At 35.6% G+C, this 19151-nt stretch overlaps 1 protein-coding gene across 3 annotated transcripts in view; it reads left to right on the top strand.

The window, feature by feature from the left end:
• The window catches only part of ADK (adenosine kinase), a 272405-nt gene that overhangs the window by 128055 nt on the left and 125199 nt on the right, over positions 1-19151 (top strand). For all 3 annotated transcript variants that reach the window (XM_086901108.1, XM_086901110.1, XM_086901109.1), the window contains exon 6: positions 595-703. In XM_086901108.1, the coding sequence (XP_086757234.1) occupies positions 595-703 (109 nt within the window). The remainder of the gene's footprint in view (positions 1-594; positions 704-19151) is intronic.

Genomic DNA, 19151 nt, shown 5'->3' on the forward strand with positions numbered 1-19151 from the left:
TCTGAACCTAATGGTGGAAAAAAAATCCCCCAAAACAAGCCCTCTTTTAAATAATATAACTATTCATTGGAAAATTATAATGGCAAGACTTACATATCCATCAACCTTTGGCTTCTAGTGAGGGAAAATAGTTTTCAGAAGATAACCTGGAGTAACTACTTTTCTTTAGGTGTTAGGTACTAGAGGAGTTTTAGTGAAAATCTGCATATCCTAAACCATACCAGGGAGTTGATCACAGAATGAAACAAAGTTTGATTCAAAGCAAACGAAGGCACCTGAACAATATAATAGTGATAGGTTGTAGCTGAATTTAAAATACATTATTTAATATACCATATAAATTCTATTTAATATATTATTTAAATATATTACTTAGTTTTTACATTATTTAATATAAGATGTATATTCTATTTAATCTAATTTTTAAATATGTTATTTACTTTTATGAAATGGCCAAAGTATATGTGGCTTTTGCTGCTCTTTGTTAATTGCTTTTATGTTCTTTAGGATCTTTGTGAAATTATGTTCATTATGAGAAATTTGCAGTACTGTTGTTTACAGAGGGTCTAATACTTGTTCTTTAATCACTTTCAGGTCTCTTGTAGCTAACCTTGCTGCTGCTAATTGCTATAAGAAGGAAAAGCATCTTGATTTGGAGAAGAACTGGAAATTGGTGGAAAAAGCCAAAGTTTATTATATTGCAGTAAGTTCAGCCTCTTTCAGCTTGCTAAAGTTTGTGCTACAGTATCCTGGAGTTTAAGCAATGAGTAAATCTGTTGTATGTGGTTTGGAATGATTTTATAGGAAGACAGGGAAAGAAAATGACTGCTTCAATTTCAGTATAGTTTGATTCCTTCAAAATTAGATGTACAAATGCAGAAGTATGTTTTAGTTGTATTCACTTAAATTGATGGGAAAAATCATAAGAACTAAACATATTTGCAGAGCTTTTGTAGTAATGCATCAAATTTACATTTCACATTTTCTAGTAAATTGTTGTGAAGGATGCACAAATTATGTAGAAAAACACTATTAGCATAATTATTCACTGCAAACAGTTTGAGCTTATTTGTGTGAACAATCTTAATTGCTATTTATTCCATAGTAATTACTGTGGCACCTTATAACTCAATATTTCAGAAACAATGATTTTGACAAATCTCTTAAATGTGGGTGGCGGGGCAAACTGATTTTAATGATTAAATCTTGCTTCTGGAATAAAGGGGGGTTTGAGGATAGGGCATTAGTAGATTCACAATTAGTTTTCTTTCTTTACCATCCAGAATGAATCAGGCCAGATAAATGTATTTGTGTAGATTATGTCTTGCCTAAATAACAGTGGTGAATTTGTTTTCATCTTCTCTCAAGTTGATATGACTGATCAAAATTAACAAACATAGAACATCTATGACAGATTAAAACCTCATAACATGCATGTAATATATGGATTCTGTACGACAGCTGTTTCCATTCTGCTACCTGAGCTATGTGGGAACAACTTGCGAGAAGTGTAAAAAATTGATTATCCAGGAGGAACAAGTTCATTGAAAATACAGTTACTTCTTTTAGGTAGTGTTAATGTCTCCTACAGCCAGTTAGTGTGCACTGCTGTAGGCCTTACATGGTTGTTATTGATTCTTGTGTATGGCCGAGACTGCCCCTTTATAACTGTCAAAAAATACTTATAACCTTCTCTGTGTACAAAGAAAATACGTCCTGCTGCTATGACCATATGTTTGTGCTGTGGTTAAAATATATGTAGGTGTATTGTCTGCTAATTTTTTATTGCTGGTTTTTTCGTGGGTTCTGAGCTCTTTCTTTTCCAAATACCATGCTTGGGAATTACTGCTGTTGGCTGAAAAATTTTGAAAGGCTAAGAGTATAGTTTAAATAAAGAAGAATGGCAAATATTCCCAAAAGTTTTACGGCACTAAGTTTGGGGTATATAATTCCCAATGAAGCTTTCAATGTAAAATTTGGAAAAATTAAACTTAGTGGAGATGCTTCAGGAAAACTGTGAGGTGCTATTACATGAGGTGCTGAACAGGTTTGTATTTTTTAAGAAAAAACCTTCTTATTTTAGTTCTGAAGTCACTCTTCTGTGTTCAGTCAGTTTGATCACTTTAATTTTGACTAGATGATTCACTACACTGATTTTTGTATATATTAAAAGCTGTTTTTCTTAGATTCCAGTTCTACAACATCCAAACTTTGACTAGGAGACAGAGAATTATTGTCCTAAACTGGAAATAAACCCAATATTGTTTAAACAATAATGTGCAAGTATTAATGGATAAATGAGTAACGCTGAAGTGCTAATAAATGGTATTATATATATTTACAATATGAAATTCAGATTAGGAAAGTATATGATTGCAGATGTTTTGAGTGAAAAACCATGTTCACATGTAGAGCAAAAGCATTCAGGGATGGGCTCAACTCAGATTTCTAGGACAGTGTTATCACTTCAGATTACAAATGTGTTCACAAATTTACTGAAGGAGAGGAGTCCATGGTTCCTCATGCTACAGTGTGCTCATGCCCTTTCTGTCATTTAGCTCCTTTACTTGTGGGTTTGTAGGGATTTACCAGATTAAACGAATCCATGTAGTGAGCGTTTACCACTCCTGAGGTGTAGAGGGTAGCTCTGAGTCATTAATTTGTCTGCTGTTTGTCTTGACTTCAGTCTTGTTGCCGTCCTTGACTTTGCACTGTGCATATGTTGCTTTTCATTTCCTTCTTTCTATCCAACTGTCACCTATTTCTTGGATTGCATTAGAGTGTATGTCAGTGACAGCTACTTATTCTGGAAATCCATGTCCTGAGATTATCAAACAATATATTTTCTTGGCAGACCTGGGCAGTTGTTGCTTTAGGAGAGGTCTCTGATATCCTGTGGTCACCTGTATGTGTTTCGAAGAATAGATAATATACTTTTCAATTCAGCATTCAGCAGAATGACACTCACGTGAAATTTAGCTCTAAAATCTAATCAATTCACAGAGGGAGGAGTAGGTACAAAGGAAAAGATAGTGAAGCTGTGACAGAACCCTTAAAGACAGCTTCTGTTACCATGGATGAACACAATACATTTATTTTAGCCAGCTGGTAATCAGATCCAGCAGACAAATTAGAGAAAGACAAGCAGAGTATAGGACCCAGTAAATCACAGATAGAAGCGAAATTCAGAGACTGCCCCACCTTTCTCAAAGATGATAAACTTTAAAGGTGTATTTTAATCCTTAAAAATTACTCTATTTTGTATCATTTAAGATAGGCTACATGTACTGTCATACTCTATGTAATTTCTTTTCCTTCTCCAGATATAATTCCTATACTTGCAGTAATTTATACCATTGACATAGTATCTTCCAGTCTGTCATATTCATTTCACTGTGGATCAGCTAGCTGTGCTGCTGGTGTCTGATTAGAATTCACTGTGAGGGATTTTATTTGGCTCCTACTGAGGCTAGAAGATGTCTCTTACTCAGACATTTCCCTTATTTCAGAGTAAGTTGAGAGTCGTGATAGCACTAAACACTGTCATTCAGTCTCTGGAGCTGTGAATGGGACACAACATGAAACTAATCATAAATTTGGGGGACAGGCAAATGAATTTATTTTTTTTTTCTATGAGTTTGTGCTTGCTATCAGAAGTTGCATTTTAAAAATCATAGGTGTTAGAGCTGCATATTACAAACTTGGGTGATAAAACTCCATATTTGTGCAGCTTGTCTTATTTTAAGAGGCATCTGTGGGATTTGCTGGTGTTCAGTTTCTTGAACATTGCAGACAAACATTTTGACATTATTAATGCAACTTGAAGTATATAGCTGTTAATTTTCATATTTTACAAAGGCCTGAAGTGCAAAGATATTTTTATTGACAGTGGTTTTGGTTAAAAAGAAGTATCTGTTGATAAGAGTTACTTAGAAGAGCAGAAGGAAATTGAGGAGAATTTTAGGTAATTGACTCCAATGGGTAACTCTGTTTTACTGTATATAAGTAAATTTTGCATTTGTTCTTCCATAATGAGAAGAAAATGGAAAAGGAGAAAATGCTTTCCTTCATTAAAAGCTGCACTTAACCTTGTGAAATCTTAACTGTATCAATTGATACATACAGCTTGCTCATACAGACAGCTGAATTTTAACTTTCTCTCTGTACATGAACATGATTGTTTAAACATGTGGTGGCTTCCCAGGTATGTGTTTTCTCCTGTTCCAGCTAGCCATCCTTATTTCAGCCAGTTACTTACTTTTACCCAATTTGTCCTTCAGTCCAACACCTGCACTTGTTTAATGTTTGCAGTTGGTGATTATGAGGTGGATGGAACACTGGCATCTGATGCTCATATTTTCTTGGTGCTGAAGTAATGTATTTCTTCTTGAAAGTTGCTTCTGTGCTTCAGTTGGGTTTTTTTGTTTGCTTCATTTTCTTTCCCAAGCACTTTCCTTTACTAAGCATCTGAAATGGCAGTATTGACTGCAGCTGTGTTCCCAGTCTGTGGTAACGTGAGTTGTAGCTCAGAATGGATCAGTAAAGTAGCTTTCAAAACCCAAACAAATCTTCTTTGTTATTTGGCTGTTGTTATTTCATAATCTGTAAGTTTAAACTGTTTTCTTCTCCTACATCTACATAGCAAATACTTAAAGTTTCTAAATGATGATGCCCTTCAGTTGTACTACAATGAGTATAAAATTTTCTAATGCTGCTTAGATTTGTTAGCCCACAGTTGAATTACATTCACCCCCTTCAGCATCTTTTGTGCTTTCAAAGTTGACATCAAGTGTAGTTTATTTTGTCGATAATGGCAGTTCTGATGAAGACCAGGAATTCTGGGCTTAGGCTGAGTTTCCAGGAGGAAATGCCATTTATTACAGCAAATCATAGTGAACCTAATGCAACACATCTATCTGCTGGAGAAATTTGAAAACTTTAACCACCCTGGTCTGTTTCAACAAACACTGTGCTATTTTTATATTTATTTTCTTTTAATACCTAAGTGCTTGTCTAAGCAGAGAGATACTGTGGTAGTGTAGTGGGCTTGATGGAGGAATTATCTGGTTTCAACATGAGTCTGTCAAAACATAAGCTTGATGTCAGCAATGAGTAGTAAAGCTTAAATAATATTCTACAGTATTTTACATGGGGTTTGGCTATTTTACTTTTGAAAAAATGCTGATTATTATAACAATGTAAGTATAAATGAAATTTCTTTTGTGCTGTCTCTTCCTTTCAGAGACGTATTCAGTGAATGCATTTTTATTGTAATTTACTGCTATGATAAGTATGATAACTTACAATGGATTGCGAGAGGCATTTTCCTTTGAGATGTGCTAGGTCTGTGCTAGGAAACAAGATACTGGCAGGAAGCAAAATATCCCTTAAAAAAGACATTTGTTTGAATAACTTCACAATATTTTTTTTCCCATTGATGACTTTTGTCATAGTGCTCTGGCACCAGTATGTTATGCCATTTGACATGCAACACTGTTTCTCACAATGATTAATAGGTTTTGTGGCCAGGAAAACACCATACTGAATATCTTAGCCGTGGAGAAGAAGGTACAGCTAGCAACAGTTAATCGTGGCCTTTTTTTGATAGCCTGGGATAACATCCCCTTACTGAAACCCATCATCTTGAGCCATTGTGTTTTCTGGAAGTCATAGCTGAAGGGGGATGCATTTGCTGTGGAGAGATGATAGACTGTGTATCTAACCAGGAAGAAAATCTGCCATTTACTGGGTTCCAAAACAAATATGGAGGGGGGGGGGGGGGGCTTTCTCGCTCATAAATACAGAAATCCACCGCCTTATTTCTTCAATTAAAATGCAAAAAAAGGCTTTGTCTAAACTGGCACCAGCCACATGTTGTGTCATCCTGTGATATATTTAGGAAGTGGAGTGCATTATGCTATCATTTCAGGTATAACTTCTTATGCGTAAGCTATTTTGTTAATGTTTTCTCAAGTAACTTATGTGAAAAAGTGAATTAGAAATTTCTTCTTTTTGTTGTGAAATTTGGTCTTCAAGATGACATTCTTCGAAATGAGTGCTTTGTATGCAGAAAAATACATCATCAGCTTTTAACAAAGGTTGTACCTTGTATTTCTATAGGATAAAATTAACGAGAATCTGTCTAACATTGTAAAAATATTTAGTTCTAAATGTTCACCTCTATGCGATTATTTGTATTTTTTTAGGATGAAGAACATACATATTTCCTTTTCTGTCCTTCTCCTCCTACCCCAGTAGCCTTTAAATTGCAGATATGTTTCTTCAGCACAGTAATTAGTGAAGTTCAGTCATCGCTCCTTTTATCATGTGATTTTTGTGTGGTTTTTTTAGAAGAATGCCTTATTAGAACACTTACACAGCCAGTCTAGCTGCAACAGCCAGGCGGCAATAGCAGTGCCATTTTTCACAAAGAAAATGTTGAAAAGGAGCCAAATGTTTGGTGGCAGAGTCTGTTGCTAGGAAATCAAGTTCCTGAGGCGATTAATGACAAAGCAAGCAATAAAAAGAAGGCAGAATTACAGATTTAAAAGAGAGGGAGAAAAAAAAGTGGTTGGTGTTATAATTACCCAAAGAAATCCGTACTCATTAAATTGGCTGTTTTTATGATTGACTTTAATTGGAGGTTAGCTCAGATATTTAGCTCCTTTCCCACCCCTTTAAACACACACATGCACATAATCTGTAGAACTGCAGACTTGTTTTTCTAAGCATTGAGAGGAGCTTGCCCTGTAATTTGATCCCCACTGACAGATGCATTTTCTATGCTGCCATTTTGAATTAACCTATTGTGCAACAATTTTCCTCAGCTCTGTTGAATAAAACATCAAGTCTTATTACCTCAGATGGATTTGATAGAGTAAAAGAATGTACTTCTAGCTGAAGTAGACTATTTGCAATGAGTTCAGTGATTTGAACTCTGCCAACAAGCCCCAATAATTTGTGATGTATACTTAAAGAATGAAAGAGAGAAGAGCCACGTGGGGGGTCTTTTTGGCTGTATGAAGTTCAAACACAAACCTCGGAGTAATATTGTTGTATGTGCTAAGGTTATGTCCCGAGATCAAACCTTTTTAGATGAAGCATGTTAACTGAGATTTTTTACTATTAAGCAGATTAGGTTTGAACTAGAGATTCTCTTTCTCTAGTAGTTACCAAACTGTCAGGCTACTGTGGGATTGCAAAAATAAAAATCAATCCCCCTCTCCCAGAAGCCCCAATAGTTGGATTTTACCTCTGAGACTTCTTTTGTGAAGAGAAATTTTCCCTTCTAAAGTTAGGCTCGAATAAATGATGTTTTACAATTATATTAAATTCCAAATTACTCTGTGATAAGGGGAGAACAGGCTTTCACCTTATTCACTTTTCTGCCCAATTAGAAAAACTTACACAGTTGGTTCAACAAAATTTTGGCACAGAAATGGGAAGGCAACTGACCCTGACATTTAAATCCTGTCATGTTTCATTGCTCGTTTCAAGACAATATTCCCTACTTGGAGCAAGTGATAAGTGAGAAAATAACCTTTTACAATACCTGCAAGTGAATACACAGAAACTAGCTATAAAACCCAAATGATGCCATAGCTCTCCGAATTCCTAACCAAACAAGGAAACAATAGAACTGCGCTTATTCTGTCCGACAAAACCCACATTACTAATCAGATGCCAATGCCAAGCTGTCTGCTTTGTTAAATACCCAGGTTCCCTGAGGCAAGAAGACAGCTGCTATAACTACTATGAAATTTGGTAGCTCAATCTATTTTTGCTACCCTTGGGCTATCAAGCTACTGTTAATTCAGACCACCCCAATTGGTACACTTTAGGGATTTTTTTCAAAGTGTTTGTAATTAAAATGATAAAACATCATTATTACTCCAAAGATGTTGTGCGTGCTTTGTATTTGACAGATACCTACAGAGATAAACCCAGCGTGTAATTTTCATTGACATAATGGTTGTGATTGCATTACCCTTTTAAAAGTATATTGCTTTTTAAAGGGGGGGTGGGGAGAAGAAGGGAAAGGGCATGCTTTTATTTCATTAATAGAATATGTAAATCTGTTGAAATACTAAATCAGTCTCTTGGTTGTAAGCTACTTGTCTGCACAGACTGAATCAGGCTTTGTAGCAGGCTGGGGAGTGCTGGGAATTGGTGTTCACGAGGGACAGGGACCTGCTGTGCCACCCACAGCTGACTGCAGAGACCTCTGCTCCCAGGTGCCTCTGCCTTTCAGGCCACAGTCTCCAATCATATTAAGTCTGGCCAAACTTAACACACTTATTTAAATGTAAATTAAAAAGGGAAGACTTCATACTCTTAAGTGGTGAGGTGAATCAGTTGGAAGGGAAATTTTTACTGTAGCTTCTCTTGCATGTCAGGTTTTATTTGATGCTCTCCTTATGAGAGCATAAGAATTTTGTCTGTTACCATGTCAACTTTCTTAGAGCAAAAGCTCAAAACTAAAGCACCATCAAATCAAGACATTAGAAGCTCTGAAACAATATTGGTTCTATCTTGTATTAATTTTTGTTTCAGTTCTTCTTTGATAACATTTTTAAAGAATCATTCATTTAAGACTGTTCTAGGGACCAAAACTTGACATTTGTGAATTTTTCTTGTTTGAGTTAAACTTGTTTGTTTTGGTTGCTGCCTACCAAAATTTATCATAGATTCTAGTCACCACTCTGTGTACAGTTGATTTAAATGTAGGGTTCTTGCTTTCTCCTAAAGTACTTGATCTCATTAACATGAAGAAATGTCATAGTCAGCATAACCCTGAAATATGTATTGTGTCTGTTGTTATGTCATCAATTTTTACATTTAAAAAACATTAAAATTCTGCAGCAACTGTACTCTTTTACATGAAGAAAGTCTATTTTTTCAACAGCAAAGCCTGTGCATAACTTGAGAACTAAGCTATTTATGATAGCCCACTACTTGGTCTGAAGTGGAAATTATCATTTCATTTATTGTTTACTTGTGTAATAAGGGCAGTGCAGTAGTTTAAATACAATTTTTTAGGGTTTTTTTTTGCAAATGGTTATGATGAATGGTTTGCTTTGAAATGAGCATTGAAGTGATAACATTTGGACATTTGGGCATGATATTTCAAAGCCAGTAACTTACAGTAAAATTATAGAACGTTAAAATACTCATGCACATAATGCAAGGGAATTCAAATATGCTGCTTCTTATCCTAAAACTTAAACTGTATTGAGGGGCATCGATCTTCACCGTAGTCTAGAGGTGCTTTGAAATAACAGGATAGGAACCTGCAGGCTACTTTTTGATTCTGCAAGAAATAATTACCATTTTAGAAAGTGAAAATGTTTTTACAGCATAGCTAATCAATATCCTAAAAGTCTGTGTTGAGAAAATTTTTGTGCTACATTGTGCTTAGTAATTGTGTACTTGGAGTAAAAAAATTATTTTGCAAAAATGCTTCTATGTGGATTTTCACTGATAATATATTAAACACATAAATAGTATGCCTTGCAGATTTGGCTTTTTACAACTTTGTGATAAGTTCTTCGGCCCTTTAGGAGGCAGAAGGGCTGAGTCCTGCCAGCTTTGTTTGTTGTCAGGTTTATTTGAAATAGGAGTTGACTGATCCCAAAAGCAGGCTCTGGAAGTTCACGTGAAAGGAGCTTCTGAAAAGTTTTTATGGTGTGGTTTTAATCCTTCTGGTCGTCAGGCTGCTGTTCAATCAGCAGTGCACTGGGTCACCTTGGTAAATGTGCTTTAGACTGTCTGGTTTGGTCAAAAGAAAGAAGATCCTTCTTTTTTCTTTTCTTTTTCCTTTAATTAAGGGTAGAATGCTCAAGGAAATACTACATTCTCTGAATAAGTAATAAGTGCTGGTTTTGAAGAATTTTTTTAATTTGGAGAAGTGGATGTGAGACAGTGTTTCTTTCTAAGGAATATACAGACCATCATGGTAGCAGGTAGCGCTTGACAGATAAAACATAATTTTTGCAATATGAACATGATAAAAACACCAGTACTAATCCTTGCAAAGGTCTGACTTAAACAAAAGATGAGGGCCCTTAGATTTTTTCCATAATAGAAGGATTTTGCTGATGCAGCTGCTGCAGAAAACCATCCTGGGGATTTACACTTCTTTCTGGCATAAGCACCCTGATATGGAGTCACTTTGTAACAGCTGCTGGACCAGCAGAAGTGCTCTCACCTTCCTAATCATACTTACACCATGTTTCTATAGCAGGGCTGTGTTGGTTAAGGGTAACGTGGCTTTTGCATGTTTCTAAAAAATGTAGCTGCTTAAACAAAATAATTTAATAAACACCTGGCCATAGTATTCACCATAAATACTCAGACCTTGTGGTCCATAAATATTGCAAAGCTCTTTCTAAGTCACAAGATTTCCCATTGTTAGTACATGGCTAACAATTCTCACCCTTGGAGAGGTGTAGGTGAGAAGAAGGTGTCTTGTTATGGAAGTTATGGAAGTTGTTTTGCAGAATGCCACTGCTCCTAATAGTTTTTGCCAACTATGATATTGCCAGATGCAATATAACAATACTTTCCTGCAAATTTGAAAATGGTGGGAAACAGCAGTTAACAGTATTTATCATGAAATATGCCTCAGCATATGCCTCTGAACATGTCTTTTTAAGACCATATGGAGTATAATTGGTGCTGAACAACATTGAGGTGTTTTGTGAAAAGTAAAGGCTAAGCACTATAAAGAGTCATAAAATCTGAAAGAATGAGGCAAATGTAAGAAATGGGAGAAAGAGGGCGGTACTGAATACTCTGTCTTGCTCTTTGCATAACCTGATGTGAAAGAACGCAGTATTTTTTTCACAGATTTCTCTTCACAGTAGGGTTAAAATAAAGAAATTCAGCAAAACAGTGGCAGGTAGTTGATATGGAAGATGGTGTGAATAATTGGAATGAAGCAGAGACAACCTTGTCATCTACTGAGGGCACCCAGGACACTACTGGCATTTATAGCTGTGTATACTGTCATTGATCGCAGTAAAGTAAGGTAAGAATGAACTTTGTTCCTTAAATATGAATTTCCCTTGTCCTTTGAGGACTGTAGTCAAAACTTAAGACTTTTTATTTGTTTAATTACCAGACAGTATTTCCTATTTCCAATAGGAAAAATTCCAATTTAGAATTAATAGAGCAATGTACTAAAATTTAAATTCCTCATTATTTTATTTATTTTAATCATGAACTACAACTACATCTAGGAAAAAAGTTAAGAACTAGAAGTGATTGAAAATTTTCAACAATATGAAGGATCCAATTTTCGCTGAAGAAAGAGAGAAATTTTCAATGAGCATGTATATAAAGGACAGCAAGCATTCATTCCCCAGAACCAGTGCTGTCCCTAAGTGTTTCTTTATACTGCTGAGAATGGGCTGAAGAGAGTTTCTGCTGAGGACTGTAGATTCTTATCTGCCTAATTGAGCCATCATTTGTTGACATGAGGGAAATCATGTGACCTGCCTTTAATGCATTTCACAGCATTTAACAGCAGAAGTAGAAAATGTCGCTCATGGAAGGGGAGCAGAAAATGTTAAAATTTTTTAGATTATGGAATATTGTGAAATTTGTATTGCAGCAGAGTCAAATGTTTGAACATGAGAATGGTAAATACATTAAATAAAGTAATCCGATTCTAATTATCTTGAAAATATTGAATTTCTTTCTATTACAAAGCCTACAGACCTTCAAAATATGAATTTAATAAGTACTTAGTTTTATCAGTGTGATGATAAAATTATGTCAGTAAAATTGAAAGCATGTGCCATCTTTCTTTTCTTTTGAGTAAAAATGTCATTATAGTAATCTGCCCAATTGCCAAGTTGGTACCAAGTGTTGTGCAGTGGTAAAAGTAACAACAGAAAATATCCAATGTTATGATTTAGGAGATAGATATCAGAAAAGGGTTTTAAAACCCCCTATAATTGGAGGCATATTCTCTGCTTTATTCAGTCACTCTACTGTAATCAATTTTATATTAAACTTCAGTCATGCTCCCCAAGCAATTTTATAGAATGTAGAATTACAGGCTTAACAGTTGACTTGTTGGGGTTTTTTACAGCACTAGGTTGAATTGATCTCATCTGTAAGAAAGTTAATTTCAATTTTGTTTTAAAAACATGAGATTATTGACTGCTCTGTTGATAAAGTGACATCATAGGTTGGAGGAGAGGGGTTTAGCAGCAAAACCACTTTAGAATTATATCTAGAAATTAACTGAGTAACCTGAGATTGATAGCATTGTAGAGACTTTTTTACTAATTAATAGATGATGTGATGGTGTCTGCTGATTTTCATACCACGAGCAGTCATGTCACCACTGACCTGACAGGAAAGAGTATCAGAAGAGTACTCCAGTCCTTCTGCAGCCTCAGATCTGTGTAGGAAATCTTCTCTGCTGAAAATAGTTGACAGCTGGAAGAGAATTGTATGCGCTTCTCTTGCCTTAGTCTTGTCTAGACATCCATGTGTGGCTGTTGTTGGGATGTGATACTGGGCTAGGAAGGACTTTGAACTGATAATTTACTATTGCAGCTTTTAAGTTCAAAAGATTCATGGCTTGCACCTCTCATTCTTGCTTTTTGACCTAGTGCGAGGACTGAAACGGAAACCATAATGAAAAGTAAGACAGAAGTGTCAGAGCTTGAAAAGAAAAGTATAAATCTTTAGATGTTGGGAAAGAAATTCTCCTGGGCATGTTATAATATAGTGTCCTTCTCTTTTACATAAAAAGAATATACGTGCTTTAATGTTTTATTTTCAGAAAAATTGTGATAATGTTAATGCAGTAGAATACAGCTTACACGTTGGTGAACCATGGTGGAGCATTTAATGTGTTTTGCACACTGTTCGAGCTATTTGCTTTAGATTTGAAAATAGATTTTGTTAAGCTATAATTGTTTTAAGCTTGTGTTACCAATTAGAAAATGACTTGACAATTAACATCTGCCCTGAAGGCAAATGTTTTAATTCTGATGGTACAATGTAATAACATCTAAGTAGAAAATTCTGGGATGAATTTAGACTTTTTCATGTAGAAGACAACACCCAGCATGTTACCCACGATATGAATTCCATTTTCTTAGCTGTAGGCTATAAATGGTCATAATACCTAAAAAGCTATAATTGAATCACAGTCAATATATATTTGAGCTGCTGTCAGAGTCATCCTTGCCACCTTGTTCACTCATACAGAGGAATAGTTCAGACCTTTGGACAGAATGCAGGATATTTTGGTGCCGAGTGACATTTGCCAGGAAGGAAGAGTATTTGCCCATTTCTTCCCATTTTCCTCATTTCAGCCCAATTAGATTAGAATGGAGCAAACCTTAGACTTTGCTCTTGCTTGCTCTTTTTCTACTCAAATATATTTATGCATATGCAACTGATGAATCAGTTGGAATTTGGAAAGTAATTTTTTCCTCCTGCTAACAATAATTAGGGAGTACTGTTATAGGAAGATTCTTTTCCAAGAATCTAAGCTCAGTCATCATCTTGTCTTTTCAATCTTATTAGTACTGTATATATTATAATGCTAAAAGTAGTCACCAACATTTTATTGTAAATAGGCACTATTTAATATTGCATCAGTTTTACAACACTGTCTTGTTCTCTTGTTACAAATCACATAAGTTTTCAATTTAACAATAGGCTAGGTTTAACATTATTAGAAAATACATATCATTACATGGAATTCCTGGAAGCTGATTCCACTGGTAGCTGGAAGACTCTTAAAACAAGAAAAACAAACCCAAAAAACTTTAGTATTATTGTATGGTTGTGGATCTGGTTTTGCCAACTCAAAATATCTAGTGGAAATCAATTTTTGGTTTTAGCACAGCAAGAAAACAGGGATCAAAATAATAAAAATTTTGATTTGTTGATGTGGTCACTGTGAAAAAATTAGTTCTGCAGAGTGACTCATCTGTACCAGAAGGGCAACAGTAGCCCACAGCTAAATAAAAAGAAATATCAGTTACTTTATGTATATTCTTATATTTTGCTTTTCTGCATTAATTATTTTAGATTAAATAAGATTAAATACCTACTATGACCTCAATGAACTGAAAAATTGCATTATGAATTAGGCAGAATCTTACACAGCAATCCTGTACAGATTTTGGCCCAAGTCTAGGATGTGTTTACAGTCCTTTCAAGTTGAAAAGACTTGTAGCTAAATATGGAATTTTGATGAAATGCATAAAATATGTTAGCTGTAAATTCTACATGAGTATTATTTGCTTGGAGTTCTGTTTGCCTTCACTGATAAGTTTGCCTAGCAATACTCAGAAATGATGACTGCCCTGGAATTGATGATGGTTCAGAAATAAGCCTTCTGCAAATTAGGAGGAGTTAATACTTGCCTGATACAACAAATACGTAAGAAGTTTTAGAGCCGGCGTAAAAGAGGCTCCCAAATTAAAAGCTCTTGTTTAAAAACAACAAAAAGCTTTTAGAAATCCTGTGAAACATTGTGAGTTCATCTTCTGTGTAATGTTTATTGCCACAAATGTTTGAGACTATATTATAATAAACTACCCAGTTCTTCCCAGATGTTAAGGATTATTATTAATGACTCATTTGGCTTTGTAATTGCCATAAAATTTTTTCATTACCAAAACCTCTGATGAGAAAACAGCTTTCCCAAAATTTCTCAGTACACTGGTTTTTATATTGAACTTTATAGTTTGTTTGTTTTTCAAAAGCTCTTAGCTTGTAATGTCTGATATAAAGTGTTTTTTTGTCTAAAATTCATTGTAAAAGGGCGCACATATGGTTGATCTGCCTTTGTCTTATTTTGTATAGCCTTGTTTGGCATAATGTTTCAAATAATGGAATACCACAGATCCTTCAACCTCCTAATAATCTCTGCTGTTTTGGTAATAATGCGCTAGAAAAGTTGAGTTTCATTCTTTTGTCATCTTTACTCCCTCTAACTTGCCACATTAAAAAGATTGCTGCCATTTTGCAACAAAATCCTGTATTTTAAGTGTATGGAAGCAGAAGACTTGCACTGCAAGCATGGTTGGTTTAGTCTCCAAAGATTATTTTTTAAATCTTCTTCAAGATAATTTTCTCTGTACTTTGTCATTTATTTTATAGTTTAATTTGCTTGTGTCACATGGAAGATTTCTGTTGCTTGTTGTAATTTGATGTAGAATATAAAAATTCATCTTGTCATTCTTGGAATCCCTCCTGCTGATGAGCTGCAGGATTCGGTAGCCCACAGTCACATGGGCCTTTAAAACTGAGTCATGGACCTCATAAATCATCTGAAGAGCTGTAATGGTACAGTCTGCAGCAGTTGTCATACATAGGAAGTGTGACTTTTTTTTACAGTACAGAAGGAAATTAAATGAGAGAGGGAAAAGATCACGTTATAAGAGAGTTTAGAGACCATAGGTAATGCTACTCATGTTTTTATTCAACATATTGAAGATACTTCATTAGGATGAGGGATACCTCATTTGGTTTACAGTGTGGTTTTCCTGAGAGGGTAACATCGGTTAAGCACGATAAAGCAAACAAATCATTTTCTTCAGACGTATGTGGTTAAAGTTCAGTGATTGTTGGCGTTAGGAGCCCCAGACCAGCAGTGGTTGATGTGCCTTGTGCTAATGAGAGTGCCTGTGGTTGGTGCTTCAAATGTAGCCGTAAATCTAAGTGTAATTTTTCTCTAGTTTTGCTCATACTTTTGTTATATACATCTCATATCTCTTTTATAAGCGATTATGTTCTAGTAAGATCACCCAAATATTTGATGCATTATGTTGACTATGCTGCATAATTGCTAATTAAAATTTTATTAAAATTTTATTCAACACTGTCATATGTTCATAATGGGTATTTGAATTTTTAATATAAATGTTAGTGAGTTTAATAAAAATATAACTTGTCATCTGACTCCAGCAAGCTAATCCTAAAAAAGAAAGGAAAAATAATTTCATTTCAGAAAATAAATTTTCAGATACTAACAAGTCAGTTGTAAAATTAAGCACACTTTCAAGTTGCTGCTTTGTCAAAATGGATTTAGTGAGGGAAATTCCTGTGGATTTAAGTGAATTCTCCCAAGAAGTGGTATACGTGACAGAAATAATGAAAACTACTTAACTTGCTGTAAAATGCACAACATTTATTATCACTTTCAAAGCTGATATTTCATGCAGTTATAGCTGTTTATGACTGGCTTGAAAGCAGTTGGATAAGGCTGCTTTCAGAGGTGGCCATGCTGCTCCAGCTGGGATGTAGCAGGACTATTGACAGTTGGATTTAGCTAAATGGGAGTTATGGTACTTTGAGCAATGCTTTATTCAGGAGTACTTTGTGCTCTGATTGATCTTGATAGTTTAAGGTGCACTCCAAACTTACAGGGGCATAGTTTAATACAAATGTTCAGGCATGGTTTGGGCAAAGTTACTGTCATTGATTTTCCTTTTAAGTTCAAAAGCAAGAATTAGCCTCAGCCCCTCTAGTTGCTTTAAATCATTGCTGTTTATTACATAAACTCTTTCTCTTCCTTTTATATCACTCTCATTAGGTAATCAAGCATACATAAAACTGGGGTTTAGATATAATTTATTTTCTTTAAAATATTTTCTTCAACAGAATAAAATAGAAATGTAAATGAGAAATAAAACCATGGAACATTTTCAAGCAAGAACAACATTTACAACTCTTGAGTGAGCTGATAGAGTACAGGAAGTGCTAAGGGAAAAGTAGGAGATCATAGCCATGCTGTAGGGAAATATGCACAAAATACCCTCTCAGCTTCCAGTAATCTGCAGCTCAGCTAAAGGCAGTGGCATGTTGCTCAACAGTTCTTGAGGTTTATCAGTTTTCTACAAGTAAATAACAGTTTTTCTAACTTCTCCCTTTGTGGCCTCCTGGAGTAACAAGTCACACACTTGGGTAGTGTGTGGAAGAAGCAGAGTTTTTTAATTTTGAACTTGCCACATGGTAGTTTTATTGGATGTTCTGTAGTCCCCGGAGTATCAGAGACACTGGGCAATTGTTCTCTATGTCCTTCCTGAAGCTCAAAGCTGGCTGTGGCTTCTAGAATGATTTTGTGTGAGGTGGTGTACATGGAATGAGCAGTTATGAGAGAGTGACCACATATGGCTCTCGTTAGTGTGGGCACACTGGGAGGAAACACTTGTAACTTCTGCAATGGAGTAGGCTAACATGGGCAAAGGCTGTGCAGTCCTAAGGCTTGCCTGCAGAAACCAGGCTCCATCAGCATGGCAGTCACTCTGCTGTCACGTGAGTAGTGTTCAATGTACATTACATTACACGAGCAGAAAGATGTACTTTCATTCTAAAAATGTGGATAAGCTCCAAGTATGGTCTTGCTCTGAGTTACCATGGAGTACAGACTGCTGGAGATCAGGCTTGATGATCTTGGAGGTATTTTTCAACCTTAATGACTATGATTCTATTACAATCTAGTTAACTGTATATGTATTTTGCAATGTGGCCAAGCCCTAATACAGCAAGTATACATAGATTTGTATTTCTGTATTTTGTATTAATCATCCTTCCGTTTTTTCAGGCTCATAGAAAACATAGTATCTCTTAATTACATGATGCCACATGACTGTGGCATCCTGGCTCTAAATTTCTAAGTTGTGGTTATATTCCTCTGATTTCATATACCAAGTCTGCCTGCAATCACAGAGTCCTGCTTCTGGCTCCCAAGAGCTGAACACTGTATTTCAGCTGAGGATGTATGACTGTAATTTATTCAGAATAATTTCCTGAATGAAAATTCCAGAATTAATTTTGCTCTTCTTTTTTTGTAGTTGCTGAGCAGTGAGTTTTTCTCAAAAAGGTAAACTTTGAGGGTGTGTCTGGATAGTTTTTTTCCTTACCTGAAGGAAAAAGACTAGATACTGTAGTGATGGAGAATTGGAGACCAAAAGATTCAAGGAAAAAACCGCATTCATCTAGCTTTTGGGAGGGTAAAGACAAAATGAATGAATCAACAGTACGTGAGAATCATCCCTGTCTTGAGGCCTGAGTCAGTATGTCTTGTTTGGTGCTGCTGGTGAGGAAGAGGGAAAACTGAAAGACTCTGATCAGAAATCAGATGGCCCATTTGTTAGTGGCTTCTGATAGTTTAGCTTTCATGAAAATCCCATATATAAAAAAAGAATATCAGTCTTGCTTGCATTGTTTTGAATTGGTATGCAAAGGGTTTCTTCCTAAGTTGTTTTGTGGCTTTGTTTTGAATTGTTTAGACAACTCACAAAATGCTGCATATGTGGGTGTCTCCCAGGAGTGTGGACTTCTAGCGCTTTAGAAGCCTAAGAGTATTCTATATCCAGTAGCAGTAAGGTAAAACAAACAACAACAGAGAAAACACCAAACAATTGTCCAAAACCAACAAAACAAACTTGGTAATTATAAAATGTGGGCTGCTACACATGGCTTAATGCCAGAACAGTCAGTCATTTCCAAAGAATCAGTTGTAGCCTGAAAAGAATTTTATCACACCGCCATCCTCCTACACCTAACCCTGGCAATTGCCTGTAGCTTTGCTCAAAATGAGGCTAAAAAAGCATTTCATGTTTTCATAGCACCAGATATTCTTACTCATACAGGCTGTTTGTACAGACCACTTATGATTTGTAAGGTTAGATTTATAGATAAACATAGCAAAGTAATCAACAAATACTTTGAAAATAAAATAGTGGGAAGACGAGGAGGATGTGGTAGCCATTCAGTGAGATGCTTTGAGGCATGCTTTGCTCGTTTCTGAAACAGTCTGAGTGTGGCTTCTGTGAAGTGTGAATGAGCTGTGTTTCTGCTGATTTAATTTAATTTATTTTTTCTGGGATATGGTCTTAGTGGGGCCTCAGTAAAACCATGACAGTGTTTTGTCTGCCATGAGATCCTGTTCTAAATTCTTTTTACTGTGCAGATCTGCTAATCTGTTTTGCCCTCAAAAACTCATTCACACCTTTTTTATGTCTGTTCTTGAATTACAAATATACATTTCTCTGCGTAACCTTTGCACACACAGCCTGGTGTGAAAATAAATGTCAGGGTCCAATGTTTGCACTCAGAGTGATGCTCCCTAGAAGGGCCCTGTGTTACTGTACGAGGACACTGTGTAC

This window comes from Cyanistes caeruleus, chromosome 8 (assembly GCF_971803275.1).
Source record: "Cyanistes caeruleus chromosome 8, bCyaCae1.hap1.1, whole genome shotgun sequence".
NCBI lineage: Eukaryota > Metazoa > Chordata > Aves > Passeriformes > Paridae > Cyanistes > Cyanistes caeruleus.